Below are 27,557 nucleotides of genomic sequence, written 5' to 3' on the forward strand. Positions count from 1 at the left end.
GGGACCATATATTTGTTCAACATATTTTTAACCCTTAGACCACAAACACGGCAAGTAAAAATCTGAGATATTCATGCCACTTCTATTATTTTTTGTCTGTTACTACATCTACATTTATCAAATACGGTCATCAGGTACAGATAGTCTTTTTTCAACTATTTAGAAAAGACAAAACAGAAAATTCTTTTAATTGATATGTCAGCTCATATGGCATCATCATTATACTGGCAAGCTCCTATATGCCATCATAACATCATGTACTACATCTGCTGTGAGTCTGGTCCATTGCTTCTGACAGCCCATATACATCCTCAGAGACAGTCCTAGAGGTAATGCAGTAGCATCAGGTGTTTGTAGCAGGAGGTGCCTGCACTCTTCAGGCATAAATGACACAAAGTTACAAGGTACGACAGGAGAAAAATAGCTCATGATACAAACCAAGTTCTAAAGAGTGTGAGGAGACTTGTGGGTCAGGATTTCTTCTGCTGTTGTTATGGAGTCTGAGGGGGCTTGGGGGATGGGCAGGATCCCTGGCTCTCAAAACTGGATGCCCTTCCTGGCCACTGTAGGGAAAATGTAAAAATAACAGTTTTAAGTTTGGGGTACATCTGCCCTGGGTTAGATCTGGGGTACAACTGCCCTGTATATTTAGTGTTGTTGTGGGTTAGAATAAATTAAAATATCCAGAACAATTGGTACACCTTTATCAGCCAGAGACTGGTAGGATACTGATTTACACTAAACATGGCAAGCTTCTAATACACCTGTTACTGAAATATACCAAATAACATTTAATACCTCCACCAGCACAAATACATCTGTGATTTGATTTGGCAAGAACTGGATAAGTTTCTGGATGTAGGAGACATCAATGTTCAGCCAATGTTCACTTGCATCAAAGATTTGTACAATTTGGCCAGATATTGTGGATGACTTTCCTGGCATTTTACACTGCTCCAGTTAGACCCACAGCTTTTCAGTAGGATTCAAATATAAGGTAGTGTAGGCATTGTGGTTCAATTTTACTGTCCCGTCAACCAAGGGACCTATTTACACATAATTGCCACACCTCCAGAACATCACAGAGCCTTCTCCAGCTTGAATCAGTTCTCATTGAAGGCTTCCTGGTCTACAATGAGCATGAACCTAGCATCATTCACATAAGGCAGAAACGAGATTTGTCTGACCAGATAGGAATTCAGTAAAGAACAGTCCAATTCTTTTGTACCTTTGCCCAATGTAGCCAGGCGACTTTGTGAGTAGAAGTGAGCAAATGCCCCTATGCTCCATATGCTAATCATATGCTGTTCCTTGTGGCCTGTTCTTTCAGAAACTGGTTATAAAAGACCTACATTAAGTTCTAGAAGCAATTTTGGAAGGCAAGCATACACTGCAAACCTCCTCAACCCAATCTAAGAATCCTGTTAAACGTCCCCCAGGTTTTTACGACCTGATCATTCTTGTTCGATGGAATTTTCAGCAGCCGAATGTACTACCACCTTAAACATGGAAGGTGAAATATTTTTTGTCCAGCAAGCTTATCATGATAGGTTCATGAGTATTGTAGCAATGTCACTGGCAATCCCTACTGAAATATTATAATCAAGAGTTATGGAACATTCTGGGTTCAGATTCCTAAAGCATCTTAATGCTAGGATCATCTAAATTGATGGAAACAATATCCAGCATGATGCTCGCTCTGCCATTTTTAGAATCATTTTTGAACTAAGATGCCTTCAGGAGACTCAGTCAGAGGGCATTTTGGTATCCATCAAAATCATATTAAAATGGATAGCTGAGTTGTTGTAAGTTTGTTTGTGGACAGAAGTTGGCCTTTTTTAGCTGGATGCCGTGCAGGCCTAAGAGATTCACAAGTGATCATCTGAGTCACCGACTCACTGGCAAAATGACTAATTACGTGAGTGACTGAATGCTTAATAAACTGATTAAATAGCATTCCTTTTGAAATGCACCTGAACAAGCCTTGCCGAAGTCAAACAGTAATTATCACTATGCATCTTACTAAGTAAAGAAAAAAACAACCACGTCTACATCACAGTGCTCTCATTTGCAATAAAAGCAAAAATAATCAATATATGCCCATTTTGCAGTGAAAGATCAAACTGTGCTGATAACCATTGTAAAACACTGCACTATGCACATTTAGAGCTCACATTAGATCCATCACTATTAAGAAAAATCTATTTATCTAGCAAATACTGTCTGGTATGAAAATGTATTTTGGGACATGGCCTCATCTTTAGTCTGGAGCTGTGAAACTGTTTCACTTAAATGAAAGTCAAGAAGCCAAACTTAACAATACAATTCAATCATCACATGACCAAAGTCACAGTAGATTACAGATACAGATTTATTTAATATATACTTTTCACAGTTTATATTACTTTTACATCAGAAACTGATGAGCAAGTAACCTGTGAGGGTTTTTGGAACAATGAATTTGAGGAACTATTTCCTTCCAAACCTATCCATGAGTGGAATTTAAGGGAATACTAAACAAATTGATGTCTATAGAATATTCCTTCAAAGAAACACCTATTGCTGTAGTTTGAAGTGGGATTGCTTAAATTAATTACCTTTAGTTTCAAGATTTAAATACATTGTAGGTGGTCTCCTACCTCACATAGGGCATGCCAGTGTGTGATAGGCTTGCGGGGGTAAGCCAACATCTCATTCCAATGGTCACGACCCAGACCCTCAGCATCAGGGCCTGTCCGACACACGCCAATCACCTCATTGTGTCCAACTCTGAGGATAAAAATAGGAATACAATATACTGGTTCGAAAAATTCATCTTCAAACATCACAGTATGCATGTAAAAATAATATATTTAAATAGATATATATTATTTCCAGACGTTTGATGCTAGCCTCTATATTTAATCTAATTTAGGGTGCATGTAATTGTGTTAGTAGGTTCAAACTAATCCTATTCATATTATTATTATTATTATTATTATTATTATTATTATTATTTTTGGTCTACTACAATAATTCCAATTTAACTGACAGCAGAGACTGTATTTGCATGCTGTATTTGAAGCTATAATCGCTGTAACATATTATTAAACCTCTTGAAAAAACCCTCACATTCAGTAATGTAATTATGCTTTTTTTCCCTTTGGAAATAGAAATGTGATTGGTTGCTTCTGTCACTTCTTAACTATTGGGCACTAGTTATAAGACATAAGGATTTTAGTTTAACTATTTAAGTCATAAACATCAGAGTACAAACTTGGCTTTATCTACCTAGATATAAGGAAGAAACTGATGCCTGACTGGATATTCGCAACATGCTTAATCAACATGCAAATTCAATTTTCATGATTAAATGGTTCCTTGCACCATGAGTGGGTTCTTCAGATTGATGGAGAATGTGTTATAGATTGTTCTATATAGCATTGTTTTAGAAAAGGGCTCTATATGGCACCAAAAAAGGTTCTTCTATTGTTATGATGTAAAGCTTGTTACAATAGAAGAATAATTTTTGATTCCATATAGAGCCCTTTTCTAAAATGTACTATATAGAATCATCTACAACATTCTCTATCAATCTGAAGAACCCCTTAATGGTATAAAAATCCATTTTATGATGCAAAAACATTCCTTGAGTGCTCAGGGTTCTATACAGAACCATTAGTCTTTCTAAAAAACACTTGTAGAACCATCATTTTTAAGTGTGTGGATCTAAGCAGGTTTGGGATTGGCCAGTACTTGGAAAGTAACTCTCCAAGCTTGGGTGGCTGCTGGAAGCGTTATTGGTGGGGCCAAAAGGGGGTGCTGTCCCTGAGGTCTGTATAGATTTTAATACCTGAGTGCACTGAAAGGGCTACTGTACTGAATCATTGGCACTGTAATTTTGGGTGAAGTGTAGAATCCTGATTTCCCAAAGTCATAAAAAATCCCAGGGCCTTTCCTCACAAAGTGAATTGATGTTCCTAAATCTGCTTGTTTGGCCACTTCTGGCCTCATCAGCTCCACATTAAAATAAGTGGCTTAGTCATAGAATGACTCTTTTTGTCTTTACCTAACATCTGCTTGTGCTTTAGGTTTTTAGAAAAGTGCTATAAATGTAACTAGAATTCTTTTGTTTGCTTATATTAACCAAAATTTAACACTACATTAAGAGTAGGAGTGCAGTACTTGCACTGCTTAAACACATTCATTTATTTGTAGAAGAACCTCTTTTAATCTCTTAAGTAAGCCTCTGATTTAAAAAAATAAGAATAATAAATAACGTGACAGCAATGATGCCACATATTTTACAATGCTAATTATTTCCCCTACTTCATATGCTTCCCTGCCCCTTCATTGACACAACCATACTTTTTACCCCCTTCCCTCTACCCATGTCTCAGTTTATGACTCTAGGCAAACAGGCTCATGGCTCCTAAGCAGACACTACTCACCTGTCATAGTCCATAACCATGATGGACAGGCTGACCTGCTCCACATTCTCTGGAGGGATGTCAAATATGATGGCCTCATTGTAGACAGGGTTGAGTGTGTTCTTCTTAGTGGTGGTCTTCCGTTTCTTGAGCCTCCGGCCATCACAAATCAGGGAGACTTTAACGTAGGGGTCTAAGGAAGCAAACACATCCCACTTTATATAAGGTGGTGTCTCTTATTGATAATACAACCGAACATTACAACTGTGCAATCTGATTGGCTGCAGAGTTTTCTAAGTATATTTAGAATTTTTCTAACACAATAGTTTATAATTTTGCTGACCACTGCTTGTTAAGTAACAACTCAATTTAAACTTCTAAAAATTCTAATAGTTATCACATTGGGCAAGATACACATTGGGCAAGGAAATGGGCAGAATAATTACAGGTAAATATGCTTGTGGCAGAGAATAACTATATGCTGAACATTTGTTTGCTGGAATTTGATGCTGAAATTTGTTTGCCTGAATTTCCAGTTACATTCTGATGCCTCTGCTACACCTTAAGTTATATGGCAGTTGTTTACCTGCATAGAACTGCTGCACCATATAGGGTGGAATAGTAAATTTGACAGCAGTGTAATTTCTCACAATATACATTTGTAATAATGTGAACTGGTACTGCTCTTATAAGACTTTTCTGATTATAATCAAGAGTAAAGACTGTTACCAGACTCTTTATAACAGACTACAGGCAATATAAAAAAATCCAAAGTTCCTAGTAGTTCTATATCATGGTGATACATTTATCTAAGGACTAACCTGAGGAGCCAGTTATGTCCATGGCTTTCAGATTTCGGCACTTGATGACAGTCAGGGTCATGCGGCCAGCCGTGGGAAGGTAGCAGAGGGAGTACATGATTTCCCCTAAATCCACACTTTCCTGCAATAAAAGACCAAATTACAAACCTTATAAACATCATAAAGTGTGAGACTGATGGATCTAGAGATCTGAGTCTAAGATAGATTGGTCATACGGAACCTGTCACTGTACAGCATGTTTAAGGCTGTAATTTGTGATTATAATTGTAATACACAATTGTGGAGAATAATGGTGTAGGTTATTATATTTTTACCATAGAAGTATGGAGCAGCCTAAATCCTGGAGTAAAGACACATTATTTGAGAAACATTTTCAAATACGTAACTGAATAAGCTGAAGCACAAGCAAGAACAAGAAAGAAGGCTTTAGGTTTTGTTCTTATAAAATGGCCAACAAATAGCAAATATATTTTGCCAAAATTATCTCATTTCAATAAGAACAGGGCAGTCCTAGGCTTGGGTAGTGTGTATGTAATCAACATGCTCACCAATCAGAAGACTAATATAGTTAGTGCAACCCGCGCAGCTTTAACAAAATGATGTTGCCCTACATCTGTTTAAGTCAGGCACTGATTTTTTTATGCTTAGCTCTGGATCACAAACACCATTCCAGCTCATTCCAGGGTATTGGATAGAACTCCTTCACTCCATAGAACACAACTCTACTGTCCCACAGCCCAAACTAAGTATTTTTACACATTGAGCCCACACTTTAAAACATGATGAACATGTTTTAAAAAATAAAACAAAAAAAAAAAAATAAATAAATAAAACATGTCATTGAATAAATATGCACTACAACACAATCAACTTTTGTTCAGAATCAGCTTCTTATCACTGGTAAAGATGCGGCTTTCCTCTCAATCATTCCTGCAGCTTCACAGTGATTTAAACAGCGCCGACGCTGAGCATCCACAGAGTTCAATAGCAAAGCAGCGAAGTGCAGCGAAACGAGACGAGCCATTGGATAAATGCTGGGCTTTGTCCCGCCCATCGGACGCTCAGCGTCTCTGGGGGTCTATGGGGCAGTGGGCTGGCCTCGGCTGGCCCGGACGCTCAGCTTCTGCTTGATGATTGGATGATCTGTCTGAGGCTGAATCCCTTTTGATTGACAGCGAAATGAGCGAATCAGCGATCCTTTGGTGTAAAGATCCGTGGAAGCACAGGCAGACACACTTCACATGGGCCAGGGCCGTTTAAGCAGCCTAGCTCTGCTGGCCATTGAGAGGACACTAGTCAAGTCCCTGGAAAAGACGCCTTGTTGGTACGACAGGGTCAAAGAGCATTTTCCTAAAAAGGAACGGAGGGGAGAAATTACGTATAAATAAACCGACACATTTCATGATGTAGGCTGAAATTGAGCTTCCCCTCCTTGAAAGACCAGCATCCGCCACTGAATTGTAAATATCTGAAATTTACATATCAGATAATCAATAATTGACTATTGACCTTATATCTGAGCTTCCATACAATTGGTAAAATGTAATGTCATTGCCACAAGTCGAAATGTAATTAAAGATATTTCATAATAAAATAATATAAAAATATTTAGGGATTTCTTGATTTAGTAACATAAGTCACCGTGACCCTGAATTTGATAAGCTGTTTCAGACAATAAATGAATGGAATGGAACTATGGTTACACAAATGTATGTTAAAATGGCTACACATAATGTGTGTGCAAAACATAATGTCTTTTTCACATTCAGTGCACTGTAAAGTAGATGCCACCACTACAAAGTCTTAACTGCTGTGTCTGATACACAAGCGACACACCACGTCCACGTCAATGTCACTGCACTACTAAGAAAAGGTCCTGAAAGAAACTTTGTCCTGCTCAGCAGTGGCCCTTTGAGGGTCCTGACCATTGAAGAATTTGGTGGAAAAAAGATATGCTGATCAAAATATAGACAACAGACTCTAATATAAAACCATGAAGTACAGTTTTATATGAAGTGTAGATGACAAAATGGGCAATGTATCTTTTCTTAAATTTTAAGTACATTTTAAGTTAGGATCCATCACTGTTTTCCCCAGGAAAACTTTTAAACCACAGAACTATGATAAATATTGGTCTACAAGGAATATTTTTTAATCCCTGTAGAGAAACCTTATCTCAGTACAAACACAGAAACACATTGATTATTGCTCCAAATGATCTTTTAATTTTCTGACTGAAAATACCACTCATGCTGGACTAGTGTTGGCTCACCCAATTTAAGCAAACAAAGATCTTTTATTAAAGCTTGAGAGTAGAAGCCTTGAGAATATCAGAGTGGATGGACTATATGTTCTTATATGAATATAGATTTTTTTTTCCTGAAAATGGCAGCCCTTTCCTAGGTTTCCTTAACAACTGGCTTTTAAAGAGGGCTTCTGTAATGACTGGTTATGAGATTCACTGGCTGCAGAGATGAAACCATTGGCTTTTAAGCTGAGCAAAGCGTTCAGAATTCATATAGATTTCTATTTAAATTGTCCAATGCAGAAATGTTACTGTATGGCCATACATTTCTGCATTAATAGTCTCAACACTTGGAACATCACTGTGAGGGTTTGGTTGCATTAGCCACATAAACATTTATGACTTTAGTACTGATGTTTGATTACAAACCAATTTCTATAACCTTTGATGTTGTGATATTTTCTGAAATACAGTTAAACAGGAATCTGTGATTTGTTCACTTTTAAAACCTTTAGAAATGACAACAACACGTAGAAGGTTTTCCAGTGTTTTCACTGGACACCTCAGCTGTATTGTAAAAATACAAATACATTTACAGTTAGACTCCTGCAACACACTTCAAAAACAGATGCTCAAAGCATTTTTACCACTATGTCACATGACCTTTCTTATGACACGTTTGAATTGTTTGGGAACCAAGGATACAGATCATTCAATTTTTTTTTCATGATGCACCATATGTGAGAGATCTCGACTGCAGGCATGTCAGTTAAGGACAGGCACACACACACACACACACACACTGTGTCTACAAATCCATAGTGTTGTAGCATATGCAGAATGAGGCCTGGCATTGTCTTGCTGAAACAACCATGGACTTCCAGGTAAAATACTAGGGTTGGCCCCGGATATTCGGATATTCGTTCATTGGGTAGGTATTTGGTTTATAATTTTAAGATTCGGATATTCGTTTTTTTTGGATAAAGGTTTTTTGTGGTGATAAAGGCACCCCTCCACTCCACATGTATTCAGCCTTGTAAAAGTCTTGAATGAAGCCTAAATCTACCTAACATTCTACAGCAACCTACTTACAACGAAGCATGGCAAATCTAAGGTTAATATTTGTCAGCTTTATACCTCAGAGAAGCTCTGGTTTATTGGGTACACTCTGTGCTCTTAGTAGCACCATGCATCTATGAGTTAGCGGACGACTCAGCAAGTGGAGCCATGCTGGGAGCCACAGTGCAGCTTTAATTTTACAGCGGTCGCTGAGAACTGATTTTCTGAACAATATGGCTGGCCCCAAATATTCTGAGTATTCAGATATTTGTTCACTGGGTATGTATTTCATTTCTAATTTTGAGATTCTTATATTTTTGGTTGAATGTGATTATCGATAGAGGCAAGGCTCCACCACATTCAGGCTCCAGCAGTAAAATCAGTGCTCTCCCAACTCCACCCGTATTTAGGCTCATCATTATAAAATCTATGTACTAATGAAGCCTAAAACTCAGTCAACAGCCTAACATGCTAAAACAACATACCTGCCATGCCTGAAATTAGAGCACCTCCACTCAAACTGGTGTGTATTCTGTGTCCTAAGTTACCAAGCTAGTTAGCATGTTAGCAAGCATAGGTAGCAAGCAAAGCCATGCTTTGAGCAGCCTGAGGAGAGGGATGTTAAAGCGGGAGTTGGAAGCTGATTTTTTTAATGACAATAATATACAGCACCCCACTCCCCAAGTATTCAAATATTAGCTGAATATCCCGGCCGAAGCTCCGAAACCCAAAAAATGGTATTCGGGACAGCCCTAGAAATTGCATCACATTTAATAGCAGCATAAGCCTTTTAAACATCCCAATATACAGGGATTGGACAATGAAACAGAAACACCTGTCATTTTAGTGTGGGAGGTTTCATGGCTAAATTGGACCAGCCTGGTGGCCAATCTTCATTAATTGCACATTGCACCAGTAAGAGCAGAGTGTGACGGTTCAATAAGCAGGGTAAGAGCACAGTTTTGTGCTCAAAATATTGCAATGCACACAACATTATGGGTGTTCAAAAGAGGACAAATTGTTGGTGCACATCTTGCTGGCGCATCTGTGACCAAGACAGCAAGTCTTTGTGATGTATCAAGAGCCACGGTATCCAGAGTAATGTCAGCATACCACCAGGAAGGATGAAACACATCCAACAGGATTAACTGTGGACGCAAGAGGACGCTGTCTGAAAGGGATGTTCGTGTGCTAACCCGGATTGTATCCAAAAAACATAAAACCATGGCTGCCCAGATCACGGCAGAATTAAATGTGCACCTCAACTCTCCTGTTTCCACCAGAACTGTCCGTCGGGAGCTCCACAGGGTCAATACACACGGCCGGGCTGCTATAGCCAAACCTTTGGTCACTCATGCGTCGGTTTGAATGGTGCAAGGAGCGCAAATCCTGGGCTGTGGACAATGTGAAACATGTATTGTTCTCTGATGAGTCCACCTTTACTGTTTTCCCCACATCCGGGAGAGTTACGGTGTGGGGAAGCCCCAAAGAAGCTTACCAACTAGACTGTTGCATGCCCAGAGTGAAGCATGGGGGTGGATCAGTGATGGTTTGGGCTGCCGTATCATGGCATTCTCTTGGTCCAATACTGCCAAGGACTACCGAACAATTCTGGAGGACCATGTGCATCCAATGTTTCAAACATTGTATCCTGAAGGCAGTGCCGTGTATCAGGACGACAATGCACCAATACACACAGCAAGACTGGTGAAATATTGGTTTGATGAACATGAAAGTGAAGTTGAACATCTCCCATGGCCTGCACAGTCACCAGATCTAAATATTATTGAGTCACTTTGGGGTGTTTTGGAGGAGCGAGTCAGGAAACGTTTTCCTCCACTAGCATCACGTAGTGACCTGGCCACTATCCTGCAAGAAGAATGGCTTAAAATCTCTCTGACCACTGTGCAGGACTTGTATATGTCATTCCCAAGACAAATTGATGCTGTATTGGCCGCAAAAGGAGGCCCTACACCATACTAATAAATTATTGTGGTCTAAAACCAGGTGATTCAGTTTCATTGTCCAACCCATGTACATCTCAACATCAATGGCCCCTTTACACATATGCATGGCACCTATGCCATGAGCAGTGATACAATCCTATACCATTCCAAATGTTGCATGCAACTATCACTAACATTTTGGATGTTTGTGTTTATTTATGACACAGAAAATTTGATATTTGTTTTTTACAAAAACAACCTGAAACGTAGACTCACCTAGTCATAGCACATTTCCACTATCAGATCATCTGAGATATGAGCTTGGGCCCAGGGAACTCAGCGACATTTCTGCATAGCCATTTAATTTATGGCTTTCTCCTTGTATAAGAGAGGCAGGTTGTCTTTTCTTGTGAGGCAGAATGCAAGCTACTTCTGAACTGATTGCATTTGTCACTGTAGCAGGACAGGCTCACTTGCAATGTTATGTGAGACCTTGAAGGCCATGCACATTCAAAATTGATTTCCAGTTTTTCCTAACAATGACAGGCATTTCTACGGCTTTCCTGAATCTTTTCAATTTTCAATTAAAATTTTTGTGACGTTCTAATGGATTGCCATGACATGATAAACGTTACAAATCTCATAAATAATACAAAAGTTTGTAATATTATGATCACAATAATTGAAACAGAAATGTGTTATAGTGTTATCAACAAAAGTCTATGCCATGGTACCCCCAAACAATACTGTGTATTTTGTACTGAACCTTAGAAGATATTTCTGACTGAACTTGCAGTTGTGTTATAAAAACTAAATCCCCTTTATTTTTACCTGTTTATGTCATTTATTTATTACTGTGTATGACTCAAACGAAAAAATTCTGAAGTGCAGATTTGATCCTGTTTGATATACATAATAATATCAAGAATAATTTATCAAGAATAATTTTTAAAACCTAAGTTTTAATGTTCATTTAAGCATCATTCATGGAGTGTGCTATTAGATGTATCACTGCTTTTTATCATCACAGCTAGTACAAAAGCTTGAATTTCATTTTGGACATCAGTTTTACAGAAACTATTATTGTTGATTAGGGCTATAAGAACATCCCTGTGTCAACCTACCTCTCCCCTCCTGACCGAGCATGTCACGCATTGTGAGCACACTGTACTCTGTGTGTGTTTGAGGGGCTCTGAGGAGCTCCAGGGCCATGTCACAACGCAGGGTTTGTGACTAACCCAGACAAGCCACAGCTTTTTGGGGCAATAACACCCTTCCTTTTCCTGCCCGTCTGACTTCCACGCCTTCATAGCCATGTGCTGAGACACATGGAGACAGAATTAGGCCCAAGAGCGTCACCAACGTCAACCAGGGCCCTAATACAGGGTTTAAATATGTGGCAGAAGTGTGACAGGGCCAGGCTGCAATCAATGGCTTGGGCTATTCTCAGCTGAGCTCTTCTGAGTAACCACGCTGTCCACAATCACAACTCAACAAGCAGCTGCTCGGTAATAATTTCCTTTTTTTTTTTTTGAAGCTTTTAAGGTGAAGCAATGCTGCACCTCTAAGTTGCTCAGCTTCCACTTTTCCCACTCATTTCTTTACAGTACACACTCATTGCAGGGCAAAAACCTGATGCTTTTACCTATGAAATTAGTCACCAGCTGCCTTAAAGTTTTGAGTCAGCTGAACCTCTAATGAAAGGCCAGCTTCTTCCACATCTACAACCAAATGCAGTGTGTTTTTGAACTTCAAATGAAAGGCCAGGTTTTTCAACTTCTACAACCCAATGCAGTGTGTTTTATACACCTCTAACTGATACTTGGCATTGTGCATTTAAGCCCTAGTACTGCCACCCTACTTAGCTACTCTGTTTCTTTCTTTGAAGAGTTTTCAAGCTGTGTGTAGAGAAACTGAACACAACCAGTGTGCTCATGACCAGTACACGTTAAACCTAACAACTACATGTTCTGCATTGTAATTTGCAATGACATTTGCAGATTATGTTAACTACATTATGTTAACTACATAAACTATTAGCAGGTTCAGGGCTAAACCTCATAATTTGTTATAAAAAAAAAAAAAAAAAAAAAAAAAAAAAAAAAAAAACTAAAATTGGGTGGCACAGTGGCACAACAGGTCATCTTGTTGTCACACAGCTCCAGGGTCCTGGGGGTTCCAGCCCCACTCTGGGTGACTGTCTGTGAGGAGTTATATATGTTCTCCCTGTGTCAGTGTGGGATTCCTCTGGATGCTCCAATTTCCTCCCATGGTCCAAAAACACATGTTGGTAGGTGGATTGGTGACTCAAAAGTGTCCATAGATATGGGTGTGAGTGAATATGTGAGTGAATGTGTGAGTGTGTGTCGCCTTGTGAAGGACTGGTGTTCCTTCCAGGGTGTGGTCCTGCTTTCCGCCCAGTGATTCTGGACTCACCATGACCTTGAACAGGGTTAGTGGATACAGATAATGAATGAAAGAATGAATGAATGAATGAAAACAAAATGTAAAGGATTTGTGTATTTAAATAAGCTGTCCTATTGTAAACTGCTAGTTCTATTATTATCGGTCTCTAACATTAAATACATTGCCAGTAGTGATATCACTGTAAAAGTAAATAAATGCCATTACACCTAATACTCAATATTAGGTGTAACCTACCATTTTCATTCAACCTCTTCAACTTCAAAGAAAAAAAAAACATCAAAGTTTCTGCTTGTGAAAACAATTGATATGAATCGTGTTCATGAGTGATCAAATTCTAGTACTTGAAGTTCTACAATATAAATGTGTTTTCCTGACAAGACATAATAATCAGCTGATTGATTAAATCTTGTGAACTATTGCCAACCGTCTGAAAATGACTAAAGTTTAGGAACCCTCCAACAAAGAGCAAGAGCCAGAGAGAGAAACTGAGAGAATGACAAGAGGTGACAGTGACATAATAACGCATCGAAACATCAACAGCCTTACAGACACAATAATACACACCCCCATCACCCAAATTATATGCAGACAGAAGTGCTCTGGGGCATGGAAACAACTGTACGAAGATTAAATGTGGCGACACAATAACTATTGTGGTGTTTATGAGCCCCCAAGAGGCTGATGTGCTCAACTATGTAGACAGAGGGGAGATTAAGGGGTACCTTGTAGAAATGAGTCATCATGCAGAGACACAACAGGAACTCTCAGCTGTACACCAGACAGAAGTCACCTGACTAGCCCTGACAGCAGGGGAGGAGGTTGGAGCATTACTATAAAACATACGTGAGTCACTGAGAGTGAACTGAGTTTGACAGTTTGACAGAGTATACGAACCAGTCAGTATCTAATATTATGAACCCAACCATTTTAACACTTATTCTCTATATTTTATCATATGAATCACACTTGGAGGGTACCTCTATCATTTTATAATGTAAACCACTGGGGGGGGAAACACATTAACTGTGTTGTTAAAGCATTCTGGAACTACGCAAATTGTTCCAGACAAGCTTGTTGTTGTAAGTGATGCTGCTCATGCAACATTTCTTTTGAAAAAGGGTGCTAATAGGTAGCTTTCAACTACACTTTGCCTCATTAACATTCTCTGCTCCTGTGGACAGGCTTTGCAATAGATGTTGGATCATTACTGGGCATTAAATCACAAGAATCTTACTGAGCTTCATGATATTAGAAGATTAGTCCTGGATTACTAATGACACCAAAATATTGCATAGTGGGTATATCACTCCACGGAGTTCCACTGCTAAATGGCACAACTTGGGGGAAATTTAAATACCTCTTGTTAACACATTTATTGTGTGAACCTTAAGCTCATGTGCAGCTGCTTTAGAGCATTTCATATCACTTCATTAGTTTCTGTGAATCTGTAATGACCTAAGCAGTACGCACTCAAAATGGGTGCACATTAAGTTAGCATGTCTTTTCATTGCTTATTCCAAAATATGCACTGGGCATATTTCATTGTTTTGTGTCATTGTTTTCATTGTTTTGTGTAACATTCTTCATCAACAGTTAAAGTGTTCTTTTTGCAATAATGTTTTTGGGTATAACAAATTGTTTCACTGGATTTAGTTGAAAGAGTACCACTCATGGACAGGAGTTAATTTAATGATTGTTTAATTGAGACTAAGAATTAAGAAGAATCATGATAAATCATGAGGTAGAAATTGATTTGGAGATATTTTTGATTGGCCACCACTGTGTAACAAAACCTTTTGTTTTTGCTTTGGAACATATTAGTACTTGGGATCTTGGCTTTCTCGTCCATCATCAGAAACTGTGATTTTGTGGCTTAACGTAATTAAAGAACAATTACTCTGAACAATATTGTAATAACTAAATTATAGACTTCCCAGAAAATTACAAGACTTTATTGCAGCAAAAATAATTGGGTAAACTCTCTATTAATCTTCTGTATTTCTGAAGAAAACATTGGGCAAAGGAATATCCACAAAGTCTGCGAGAGACTTTGAGACTGATAGCACTGTATTGAAATGTTGCAAGCAACTGTAGCTGCATGAATTTTCTTTATGGAGGCTGGGTAAAGTGGAAATCCATGTTGCAAGTTTCTCAATTTTAGGGCAATTTGTCATTTCTGAATCCTGCATGGCTTATGATAAGGACATTTTTTTTCTCAGCTTATAAGAGCTTTCTCATAACAGTCAGTTGAGCGTGAAAAAGAAAAGCTTTGTACAAAAAAGTACAAAAAAACCCTCTGACACAGCATGACTGAAGTTGTTACATAAACTGGGATATCTGCTTAGGCGTTGTTTTGAGTGGGCCGGAATATAAAAGGGTCAAAAGCAGACTAAGGAACCCTTCCAGCAGATGACATGGGTGAAAATCAGGCATGCTTGCCTTTTAAAGTGGTGACTGCAATGGGATAGTCCCACACCTGTGGTGTTTGTCACATCTCATGCCTTGGAATCTCCATGTGGAAGCTCAAGCTCCCTGTGATTTCAGAGGGAGCTAGTTTAATCTTTTTTGGAAGGGATTGTGTGGGTGCCCGGAAGGGTGAATCAGTTCTAGACCCAGTTCTCCCTTACACCTGGCTTTATGTAACCGATCTATCCACTTGTTAATGAAGGCTGCAATGCCTTATTATAGCTCTTCCCTGTTGGTGTGTGTTGGCTATCTGTTAACACACAACAAATATCAGAATAATCTTCAAGCAATGATGATTTCAATCAAGGGCCATGTGGATAGCAGCATGTGAGGATATGACATTCGATAGATAGATAGATAGATAGATAGATAGATAGATAGATAGTTAGATAGATAGATAGATAGATAGATAGATGAATGTGAGACAAGCAAGATGTATCTGTAGAAGTTTTGAAAGTCAATCAGTCAAAACATATTTCTGATATGTTCTATTGTTCTATTGTATGTACTATAGGTGTAACTCGTACAGGATAAAATATTGTAGATGCTTCATAGTACCTGAATGAACCAGTTTATGCTCTGTAGGGTGGGTCTCAACTAAACAAGTTTACTAAATAATTTCTAATACATCCAGGCCACAAGGCGGCAATATAATGGTATAATGGACGACTAAGTGCACTTTTGAGCAAAATATACTCACTGTAGTTGATGCAAGAATGTCCTTCCAGACCACAGCCTCTCTGGACAGGTCAGAGAGCTCAAACAAGTTGTCCACCACCACTTCACCGATCATGTCATGGCTAGTGAAGCGGTCAAAGTCATAGACGCTGAAGTGCAGCTTGCGGTTACACAGCTCTTCGTACTCCACTGGGAAGCGGAACACCTCATCAAATGTGGGGTTGAGTGTCTTGCGATGAACCCGTGTCTGGAATTTCTTTTTGCGCTCTGGGAGCAAATATATCTTCACATAGGGGTCAGAGGTGCCAGTGAAGTCCTTGGCCGGCAGGTCCAGGGCTTTTAGAATGCGTACCACCAAAGCCTGCTCCTCATAGTCATAGCTCAGGGCAAAGCTCAACTTACCACAGGTCTCCACCGGTTCCTTGTTCCCATCCTCGGAATCCACAGACTTTTGCTTGTAGAGCTCAGGTTTGATGCGTCCGATGCTGACCGCTGAAGACTGCCGTACAGGCAGAGTCTCCATGCTGAAGTCCATGCTGGACACATTCATCTGTCTTGGGAGATGCCGACGGAATGAATTATGCCTATCAATAAAGATTACAGAAGATTGAAGTCATTTCACTTTAAATTACTGTGAAATCCCTGCCATTTACAGATGTATCTAGCAGGCCTCAAGTTTCTTAAATTGATTTAAGAAACAGTAAGTTCCTGGTTCTTTTCAGACTTAACTTTAACTGCGGTGGTTGTACATTTCACTCAGAAAACCAACACTGAGATTCTCAGAAAAGATGAGCTGCTGTTAAACTATCAAGGCTGGAACCTATATCACTAGGCCCTTCACCTGACTTTGGTAGTTCTGTATGGATCTTCAGCCCATTTCCTCACATGCATAATGACTTCCATTCTTCAAGCAAACCATGGCTTTTTACTTCTCCTGTGTCTCCTAGCAACTGGCACCTATTCCTGATAAAAACATGCAGTGCTCCACATTACAAATAATAAGAAAGCCATTGCAATACATATATAAAGCATATCGTGGAGAAAGAATTGTGGTCAAACGTTATGGAACACCAAGGCATTTGAAGATATGTGAGCTCTTACAAAATAAAGCCTCTCGTGTAATCGTTTTCCTCTCCATCAGCTGGGTGTACTAGCAGTTCATGTAAATATTGAAAATATATTCATCAAATAACCTTGAGTAACCTTGAGTGACTGTCAGCTTTTGTAATGCTATATTTTTATGTAATATATCTTCCGAGACATATGCCAAAACATCATTTGCTGAGGTGCAATGTCATGCATGTTTATGTCAGTGTCATATAATGTAGTCAAGCCTTGATGAATTTGATGATTATTGCCAGTTGTATACATAACCTGGCATAAATATTTATCTACAGCTGCACAATACACCAACATAAGGCACTATCTACTACATAACCACAAGGGATCCACTAACACAGGACTGATTCAAACTTCCCAGCCATAGATTCTGATGAATGCCTCTTTTAATACAAAATCCAATAATACACTGTGTTATGGTCCTCTTTTGGTGTTTTTCTATTGTGTCTACAAGTCTTATGTGGGTGGATTTCATCGAAGGTTTATGGAGAATGATAGTCTTTGTTGCTGTTCCACAAGGACTGATGCTAATGTGATTTGTGTATGTTTTAACTTTTTATCTCTCCCAGCAAAGCTGCACATAAATCCCCAAAGCCTGTAGCCATATTAACCCTCTGCCTCCAAGTTCTCATCAACTGGTGATTAGCTGCCCAACAGGAATGTACCCAGCCAAGCCTGTGGTGATAATAGCAGGCAGTTCACTTAGGTTCACATTAGCATCCAGATGGCCAGGAAATGACAGCTCTGAAGCAACTACTCTAGGCAATCATATCACAGCCTGGGTCCATATTAAGAATGTTTGGGGAAAAAGCAGTAACATTTATAGTAAATATTATGGGTTTTTGATTGTGGGAGTGTGTGATTCTTTGTGATGAATGGATATAGGGTGTGTCCCTGCCTTGCCCCCAGTGATTTAGTGTAGAACCTGGACCCATCATGACCTTGAACAGGATGAAGCAGTTGAATCATGGTCCTTTGCTCAAGTATTGATCACGCATTTATCATTATTTTTGTATTCGATTTTCCCAAGAATATGAGTCTGCTGTAGCCCACAGAGGATAGACCTACCACAGAGGTTGTGTATACCTGCCAGTTTGTTAATTTCCTTTGAACCATGTGACCATATATACACATCATTCATCAGCAAAGTTCAAGGGAATCATCCTTCTTTCAATCCCAAGCAAGAGTAAAGCTAATTGTGTTCTTGTGGACCTCTGGCTATAGCCAGTATAAAGCGCAGCAGGGACTCATGGATTTGTAGGAAATATTTTTGTTCCTAATGAGAAGCAATAATAGGTTGACCACAAAGACTGTAATCACTTTCATTCACCCTCAGAATAAAAGCTACTAAACTATCACTGGGATGGTACCTCCTGCATCAGTGGGGGTATTTCAAAGCATATAATTGTACATATTCCATTGCAGTTACATTAAAAATTACCTCCTTGTTGGTATAGCCATTGCCCACTTTATCAGCTTCACTTACCATAGAGGTGCACTTTGTTGTTTTACAAAATACCAAGTCCATCTGTTCTGTTCATACTTTGTAAACCACCTTTCACCTATTCTTAACTGGTCAGGACACCCACAGGACCTACATAGAGTGGGTATTATTTAAGTAGTGGCACTTCTTAGCAATTTTAAAAGCTGGCCCATTTCATTTACATGACATGATTCTCTATATAATTATCCAAAGAATGTTCTTTAAGAAACCTTTCAGACCTGACCTCAAGATTTTAGCTCCAAACTAACCTGCAATGTATAAGGATAGAACAAAAACCTTAGCCCCCTTGGTCGTCTTGGTTTGGGGCTAACTGTTATTTGCTTTGGTCCAGATCACTGTTTCTGGCAATGTTAATTTTAAAAGTGTAATGCTAGATTTATGTTACAATGTACAATGTCTTTGATTTGTTTAAAGGCAATGTTCATGAATTTAATCACCAAAACATTTTATAAAATTCTGAAGATATTTCCTCCTCATTTTCTAACTCTCAAGTCAATGAGTGCTCAAAATGTTGAGTGCTCGCGGTGGGTCCGGAGCCTTTACACAATCACTGGGCACAAAGACACACCCTGGAGGGGGTGCTAGTCCTACACAATGTGACACAACCTCACACATTCACTCACACACATGGACACTTTTGAGTCACCAATCCACCTACCAACATGGGGTTTTTTAACCATGGGAGGAAACCAGAGCACCCAAAGGAAACCCACGCTGACACTGGGAGAACACACAAATGGTGGCACAGCAGGTAGTGTCGCAGTCACACAGCTCCAGTAACCTGGAGGTTGTGGGTTCGAGTCTTACTCTGGGTGACTGTCTGTGTGGTGTGTTCTCTCTGTGTCTGTGTGGGTTTCCTCCGGGTGCTCCGGTTTCCTCCCACGGTCAAAAAACACACGTTGGTAGGTGGATTGGTGACTCAAAAGTGTTCGTAGGTGTGAGTGTGTGTTGCTCTGTGAAGGACTGTCGCCCCCTCCAGGGTGTGTTCCTGCCTTGCGCCCAGTGATACTGGGTAGGCTCCAGACTAACCGCGACCCTGAACTGGATATGCGGTTACAGATAATGAATGAATAATTTCAGTTTTTTTTGTGTATTTGAGAAACTGAATACATTTAGAAAACCATGTGGAACAAGCTTCACTCCTCTGACATTCAGAGTGCATGCTTTCCAGAAAGTATTTAAATGAATCTACACCATTAAATCGACACCTCTACATTTTTGAAAATTATTGGCTCCAGCACATTGGTTATGGGTGATTTTCCATGCTTATAAGCACTATGCACAAAGCAGCGCATGTATCCACAAAAGGCATATACAATTCATATACATTGCAAGAATCGTGCAAAAGGTATTTTAGTCAAAAAAGTATGATATAATTTTGAGACTAGGCTTTTAATTCACTTTGGTTTAAATCCTGCTCAAAATGATTGGAAGAAGAATTCCTATAGCATTTTACATTTGACTTTTTCTTCATTTTGCCCTTGCTATTCCTCTGCCATGCTGTCAACATGTAATTTAAGAAGACGCCTCATTCGTTCGGCTTTCTAATGACAGCTCTGTGGTGACTCAATAATGGCCACCATCAGCAGAGGAGTGCAGCTGCTCGTCATGGACCCCAGTAGGACAAACGCAGCCAGCATGTCAGTTCCACCCTGTGGCAACACTAATTACAGCTCAGCCAATGAAACAAAGAGAAGAACAGCTGATTGTTTAATTGCTGTTGTCATGGCAGCATGAGGATTTTAGAGCTGTGTTGATTACAGGGCTGAAGTGGAAGCTAGGGGGCGTACTTTGGCCTTGTCAACAATTTTTTGTGTGTATGTGTGTGTGTATGTATGCTTGGCTGTGTGTTTGTGTGTATATGTGTGTGTGTATACGTATGCCTGGCTGTGTGTTTGTATGTATGTGTGTGTGGGGGGGTGACTTATAGTAGCCACTTCTGGAATCCAGCTACTTTAAGGTGTATTCAAATTATATTCTCCAGATTTTATATTCTCTAATAAAGCAGAAGAGCAGGGTTTTTTGTTTGTTTGTTTGTTTTTTTTCTTTTGGGCGCTAGATCATTCTCAACACTATAGTAACACTGACAGGGTAGTGAAATGTTTGTTGGGCAATGTGCTAGTAATAGGAAGATCAGACACAACAGTACTGAAAATTTTAAACACTGTGTCCACTGTTAGTCACAGTATTGTTGGCCCACCTTATAGATGTATGCAGAGCAGTAGATTGTAGAATTACAAAGTGCATCTTCAAGTGGAGCTGAAAATTGACAATATCTTTAAAAGCAAGAAATAGTTTTTAATGTTATGGCTAACCAGTATAAATACAAATCCTGTTTTGTTTTTGGGCAGTGACATAATTCTTAATAATTATTTAATATTTAAGAACTTTATATTCCCCATTTGAAGTGATGTTTCTAAGTGTATTTTTGAGCACATTTTTACATTCCACTTTTCCTTAGATTTGGCAGTTTCCTTTTAATTTGGAAGTGAGTCAAGGAATGCATGAACACAGATATGTCAGACAGCTGCTGATTAACAAGGTGCAGGGAAAGATAAACTATCTAATCATGCTGTCTTCAGATATCAGCATCCTCCCTAGCATAAACAGTCTTCTTCGATTTGGGTGAGAAAATTAAATTAAATTAGATTTGAGGGTTGAGATCATGCTGGCAAATGTCAAAGTCAATGTTCTTATGAGATTATGTTGGCACGTTACCAGTCAGATGCAAAATTCAAACATCACGGAAAAGAAAAATCCCCTCAAAATGACACATGGGAAATAACCATGAGTTTGTATTTGCAGGTGTCCTTTTTTTCCTGGGGTCGGGCATTATTAATTACATAATGATCAATGCCAATTAAGAACTCAACATGTTGTTAGTTAGACAGAGCCTAGTCTCTTGTTGAACATGGTGTATTTATAAGTCACATATTTATAAGTCACAGTTACATATTTAAAAGTCAGTGCTAAACTTGTTTAGTCATTTTTTGCTCAAGAGAGCACAGAGCAGGTGGGGAACTATTTTGTAAATGTGTTACAGTAATGAGAAGGACAACTTAGAAATGGGTGCTGTGTTGTATTATTGCAGATGCCGGTGACCTATTATGTAAAGTTCACATGAAGCAAAGTGGCACTGAGCATGCATTAACTGTGCCAGTGGGGCTAGGTACAGCTTTAGTTAGCAGGGAGGCCAGTGTGGATTTACAGTTTTTCATAGCTTAGAGGGGGTGGGTCTGTCGTGGGCTTAGTTCAGTGAAACACTGACGAGGGGAGGTGCCTACGTGATGACCCCTGTGAAGAACTAGCGATGCAGTGGCTGATCTGGATACACAAGGGCTGGGCCCAATAAGTAAGCTTCAGTGTAAGGTGTAGCCGATGACTGGATCATAAACAGCCACAGCAACACCATTGGTTTGGGTTAGGATCTAAATGGCCAAAGATTACAGAAATGTTGTGGATGAATGTCAGAAGAGAGTGGGGTGGGCCCTATGTGAAGCTCTAATGGATTGACATAGGATACTTTACAACTTATCCTGTGTATGATTATTATTATTAGGTCATTTTAGGAAATTCTAAATTTAGGAACTTCTCTGAAGGCTTAACTTGTCAAATGAGCTATCTAGGAGCTGTAAACAGAATCAATTATATTTTAAATTTCAAATGGGTGGGACAAATGTCCTCAGAAAACAGTGTTAAGCATTTCCATTGTCGGGACTCTTAACGACAAGGTCACTTCAAAACTACAATACAAGCTAAAATATATGTTAATATGTGAGTTAAAAACTTTATGGTTTAGGTTTATGTTTAATGTAGAATAGCCAACAGATATTTCACTCATTACTCATTCATTCATTCATTATCTGTAACCAGTTCAGGGTCGCGGTCCAACAGATTACTACTATTACTATTACTATTACTACTGTTACTATTTTTCAATAGAGGCACTAGCAGAAATTGCAATTGTTGCAAAAGTGTTTTATTCTCCCTTGTTTTGATGATTTCAAACCAAACCAATAGCCTTACACAATAGTATGTATGTTTGCATGTCTAGGTGTCTGTATCTTTTGACAATAATTGTTTTGGTGCAATCTTTGGGATTTAATGCTTCAAGATTTGCTGGGTCTACAATGCTTCCAAACCACTGCTTGTGCAAAATGTCAACAAAAAATAAACACGTTCATAGGGAGTTTGTCTGTCTTCTGAAGAAGTAACATCTCTTACACTTTTGTGCTTGCTACTATATGCAACCAACTTCTAAGGTGTGGATAAATATTTTTTTAATACATTTGTTGTTTTTTTTTAAAAAGCAGCTGAAGCCAACTGAACATAAAGAAATTAAATAAAGCAAGCTTCCAGGAAAGTATGCTGCAGTATAGGGGGTAAAGACATATACTAACTACTAATTTATTTGAATTTTACATTGAGCTACTGAAGAATTCATGTAATTTTCTGATAAATATGCATCTATTTTCCAAATGTTGAGAAATAACTGTTTTGACTGGAAATGAACAAAGGGTGGTATTATATTTCTGCCCAGTACTGGAATCCAGTGAATGAATCCAGGCTTGTACTTTGGATAAAATGAATAAAGGATGGTCTTTTATGTTTGCCCACTAATGTATTTACCTCCAACCACCAACAAGATTCATGGAGCTGAGAGGGTTTGTGGTGAAGGTATATTACCTGGAGGAGGAGGTGGGCTCTGTGGTTTGCCTCTGGATCTTAGCCTGCTTGCTGAGCCGCTCTCGGATGGCTTGCTGAACCTCAGCTGGGATGTCCGGCGATGTCTGGCTGATCTTCATCGCTGCCTCAAGAATCTTAACTGAGCTGCGGCCGTTCACTTTCACCTCAGGCACTTTCTTCTTCTTCTCTTCTGGCTCATCCTGCTGGACCTGGGAGGCCTGCCGTCCCAATGACGACAAAGTCACTGCCTTGTTCTCCAGGCTGGGGACAGGTGGGGGCTGGGGGCGGGGGGACGGAGGCAGAGGTGTGGGAATGGTCGGCGGGGCTTCGGGGAGGACCCCCTGTGGGAGACCATCCGAATGCGAGGGGAGGGCCTTGCTCCTCCAGATGGGCCAGCACAGCTTCCAAAACACAAAGAGAGAGACTACCAACAGGGCGAGACCACAGAAACCCACGACCACAGCTAGAAGACTTACAGAGATGTCTACAAGCAACAGGAAGGTATGATTTTGGTGAGGGTCCAAGAGAAGGGTGAGGAGAGAGACAGAGAGGAAGAAAGAGACAGACAGATGGTGTTCCAGACAGAAGCAGGAATATGGATATAAGGATGGTGGAGAATGAATAAGTTGAAAGACAGACAGGCAGACAGACAGAAAAGGCCAGCAATGATGAAAAGTGCATGGCAGGTACACAAGAGAGAGTGAGAGATCGAGAAGAGGGAGAAAAAAGAGAACAGAAAGGGCAAAGCATAAGAAAGAGAAGGCTACATTTTTTTCTAAAGGTTTTGCAAAAAAGGGAGCACTATTATATACCAAGCTCTGAACAAGGGAGAAAATGCAGTTGCAGCCACAATTTAAATTTTCCTCCCAAAACAATCAGACTGTCAGATTCTCATTCAGTGTCGTTCATCATGGGTGACCAGATCTTCTTTGGGTTATTGATTTAAAGCAGAGGTACAAATGTTTCCTCCAGAGCCCCATTACCAGTTTTTTTGAGAAACTGCTCCCACACCCTTATCTTGATCCAACAGGTGAATATGCAAACTATAGCATGTGTGAAAAATGTCAAAAAAACAGCACATAGCAATAAGAGATTCTCTCCTTTTCTGCACTTATGAAAAGAATACCTGCTTGTGTTCTTCTTTCTCTCCTCATCCATGGGTTCATAAGCAATATAAATGACATTAATTTCTCACATTAATCTAATTTCCACTATAATATATATTCTTATAAAAACCAGTGTTACTAAATTAGAGTGTGAGAAACAAGAATATATCAGAGTACAAAAATAAAATGTTTTATGACCGTTATTTATTTATTGCAGTCTCAACTGTTTGAATACATGATTTTGTGATGTCACAAAAGGCAAAGCATTTGCATAGACCAGCCTGTTTGGCCTACAGCAGTTTTAACTCTGTCCAGTCACAATGATAAAGAGCTTTGTGAAAGAGACCTGATATAAGGCAGCCAATCAGATCAAACTCTACATATTGTAACTGTCCAAAGAAAAACATGCATCTCCAAAATAGTATCTTTATAGGACAAGGGGGAAAAAACCTGTTAACAAAAAAGTGGAAGCCAATGTAAAATTAAATTTTACATTTAAATTTGGAGAATTTCATCATGGATTGTTTATGCAATGTAAATGACAGCTGCTGTGTTCAAATGTAAACCAAAACTCAACAAAAATGGAGATACGTGCTTTTCTTTGGACAGTAACGATATATGTATACATCCAAGGGATAAAAAGAAACTTGGGAAAATGGAAATTACATGGATTATGTGGCATGCCTGGACCTTAGTGGATGTAAGATGCAAGTAAGGTCCTTGTGAGTGTCATAAAAGATTTATTGGTGTTAGGAAATTGCTGGCATTTGCTGGGCTCTATAAATAACAAGTCAATAAAATTCATAAAAAAAGAAATAGTAAATAATGATACATGGTTAACTATAGTTAGAATGTTCTGGTATAAACTGTGTGTATGTGTGTGTGTGTGTGTGTGTGTCTGTGAACACTGTGGTGGGGAAGAAGGGTGCAGGGTAATTATGAGAGTTTATTATGCAATACACACATTTCTGGAGCAGAACTGGAACTATGTGATGCATTGTGCTGCGCGGTATAATAGCACAGCTGCTTTACTGCATTCAGATTTAATACAGATTAGTCCTCCCGCGAGGAACAGGTGTCTACGTTTAAAGTCGCTGTTCATTCGCTCACTCACATCTGGCCATTTGGTCACGTGCGACACAGCATGTAGCTACATGTACTCTGAAAGAGTACAGACTGTCCCCTCCCATTGAACTGCAGGTCTAACAGCTTTACCTCACAATATACTGAAGATACTACAGAATATATACCTAGATAACGTATATAGTCATGAATACGTACTCTTATCGGACTTATACGTACTCTTAAGACTTATTTACAAAATGAAAAAGTCGAAAAACCTATTGTATCTCCAAACTGGTCGTTTTATGTGTAGATTTCTAACTTCTTGTGTGAACGAATGCCGCAAGATTTATTTCCATGTAAATATTGGCCCATTTCCATCGGCCCATTGTCATTTTAACACAATGTTAAGAACAACTGACACATTCAAGCCATTAAAAACAAACGAACAACGTAAATATGGATTAATATCGACATATTTTAAAATCTACGTGTGCCGGTTGTTCCTTGTATTTAAGGGCAGATAAAAGATAGCAGATAAGGGTGTTGGAATGATTGGGTGTTGTAGCTTGTTCTCCACCAGAGGCAGGGCATGAATCTGCGACCTGTTGCTTTGACTGTGAGCCGTGGCACACAATGTCCTGAAGGCTCTGCTCTTTCAATGGAAAGTTTACTAAAAAGTTAATAAAAAGGACACGGGCGAGATTAAAGCGAGGTTATTATTGTCCAACACTTAAATGTTACTTTTAAAAATTATTTGTTACGACGTTTATAATTACAAACGGCTAGGCGACAAAAGGTTTCCCAGCTAGTAAGCAATGTCCCCACAACGCAGGATAACAATGTTAGAAGCAAGTTCTAATAATGTTTTTTAGAAAAAAAATACAGAATATAATGTTTAATTGCAACATTCAGAGCATGTTGGAGGAGTTTGACAGAGCCACCCCAGTAAACAAGGAACGTCCCTGGACGTTCAAAATAGGTCTAAAAGTAGTCTGTCCGTCAAGGACATATTTTAAACGTCAATGGACGTCCAAAATCCATCTTAATAAGTTAGTTAAGTGGTGACCAATCGATAACGTCAGTGGACGTCCAAAACGCGTTTTATACAAGTAATTTATTTCGAGACCAATTAATAACGTCAATGGACGTCCAAAATACGTCTAATAGTCGTCTTTTCAATGTCTGTGTTTGGACGTCTTTTCAACTTTCATTTTCAACCTTAAGAGAACGTTGATTAGGCGGCAGTCATTACGTTATTTCAACGTTGAATCAACGGCTAATTGTTTACTGGGACAGATGATTACTTTTTTTTTTTTTTTTTTTTGATGTGATGAATGTTATGAATGAGTTGGGTTATATATTTGCATTTAAACGTCTGTAAAAGTTACTATAGTTTTTTGGAGGCTATACCCCGTGAATTTGATGAAATAACAATATTATCATTATATCATTACTCATTTGCTTTGGACCATGCATATTCAAAGCAAGAAGAACTTTCTAGAGTGGTCCCGAAGTCCGATTTACCTGAAGACCCTTTACCTGGTATGTTGCTCTCCATGGGGAAAATGTCGGAGCATTTCTCCCGCTCCACGTGCCCGGCGAGGCACAGCTCTGTGATGATCTGCAGTGCCCTGTGGCACAGGCTCACGCTGTCCTCCGCGCGCACGCTCATGTCTTTCCTGTTAATCCATTGTATGTTGGAAGAGCCGTGAGAGCGCTGGCTCATTTGGACCGAGCGCGCGCTGCCCGCCGCAGCCTACCGCCGTGCGTAAAATGGTCGGAGAACTCGAGCGCGCGACGCGTCCGCCTCATCTGCTTGCACAGCGCGCCTTCTGGTGCAGCCGTGGCGCGCGGGTGCTTTTGGCGCCGCGCGAGAGTCGCTTTCGGACGAACCAATAGAAAACAGCCAGGCGTGGAAAAAAAAGGGGGGGGGGGGTGACTGGACACGCGGCGCGAACTGCGGGAAAGCGCTAATTCTGAGCAACTGGTGAATTCTACTCACGAGCGACACGACTGATCAATTAAC

At 39.5% G+C, this 27,557-nt stretch overlaps 1 protein-coding gene across 3 annotated transcripts; it reads right to left on the bottom strand.

The window, feature by feature from the left end:
* Positions 1-27,218, bottom strand: syt10 (synaptotagmin X). Of its 3 annotated transcripts, XM_066669046.1 has the most exons (8): positions 27,056-27,203; positions 23,699-23,844; positions 23,361-23,578; positions 16,074-16,635; positions 5,231-5,351; positions 4,431-4,602; positions 2,640-2,769; positions 1-563 (listed from the first exon to the last, which is right to left on the bottom strand). In XM_066669046.1, the coding sequence occupies exons 1-8, from the start codon at positions 27,201-27,203 to the stop codon at positions 492-494; spliced, it is 1,569 nt and encodes a 522-aa protein (XP_066525143.1). In that variant the 3' UTR covers positions 1-491. The 3 variants fall into 3 exon arrangements, with proteins under 3 accessions (XP_066525143.1, XP_066525141.1, XP_066525142.1); XM_066669044.1 differs by having other exon boundaries at positions 23,361-23,844; positions 27,071-27,218; XM_066669045.1 differs by having other exon boundaries at positions 23,361-23,844; positions 27,056-27,218.
* Positions 27,219-27,557: the final 339 nt, after the last annotated feature.

This window comes from Hoplias malabaricus, chromosome 4, assembly GCF_029633855.1.
Source record: "Hoplias malabaricus isolate fHopMal1 chromosome 4, fHopMal1.hap1, whole genome shotgun sequence".
Lineage (NCBI taxonomy): Eukaryota > Metazoa > Chordata > Actinopteri > Characiformes > Erythrinidae > Hoplias > Hoplias malabaricus.

Excerpts from the sequence above, each read along its gene's own strand:
- syt10 (XM_066669045.1), bottom strand. The coding sequence starts at position 27,203 with ATGAGCGTGCGCGCGGAGGACAGCGTGAGCCTGTGCCACAGGGCACTG. Across the intron at positions 23,845-27,055 it reads ACCAGGTAAAGGGTCTTCAG|ACATCTCTGTAAGTCTTCTA; the intron begins GTAAATCGGACT and ends TGTTGCTTGTAG. Across the intron at positions 564-2,639 it reads ACTGGCATGCCCTATGTGAG|TGGCCAGGAAGGGCATCCAG; the intron begins GTAGGAGACCAC and ends TTTTCCCTACAG.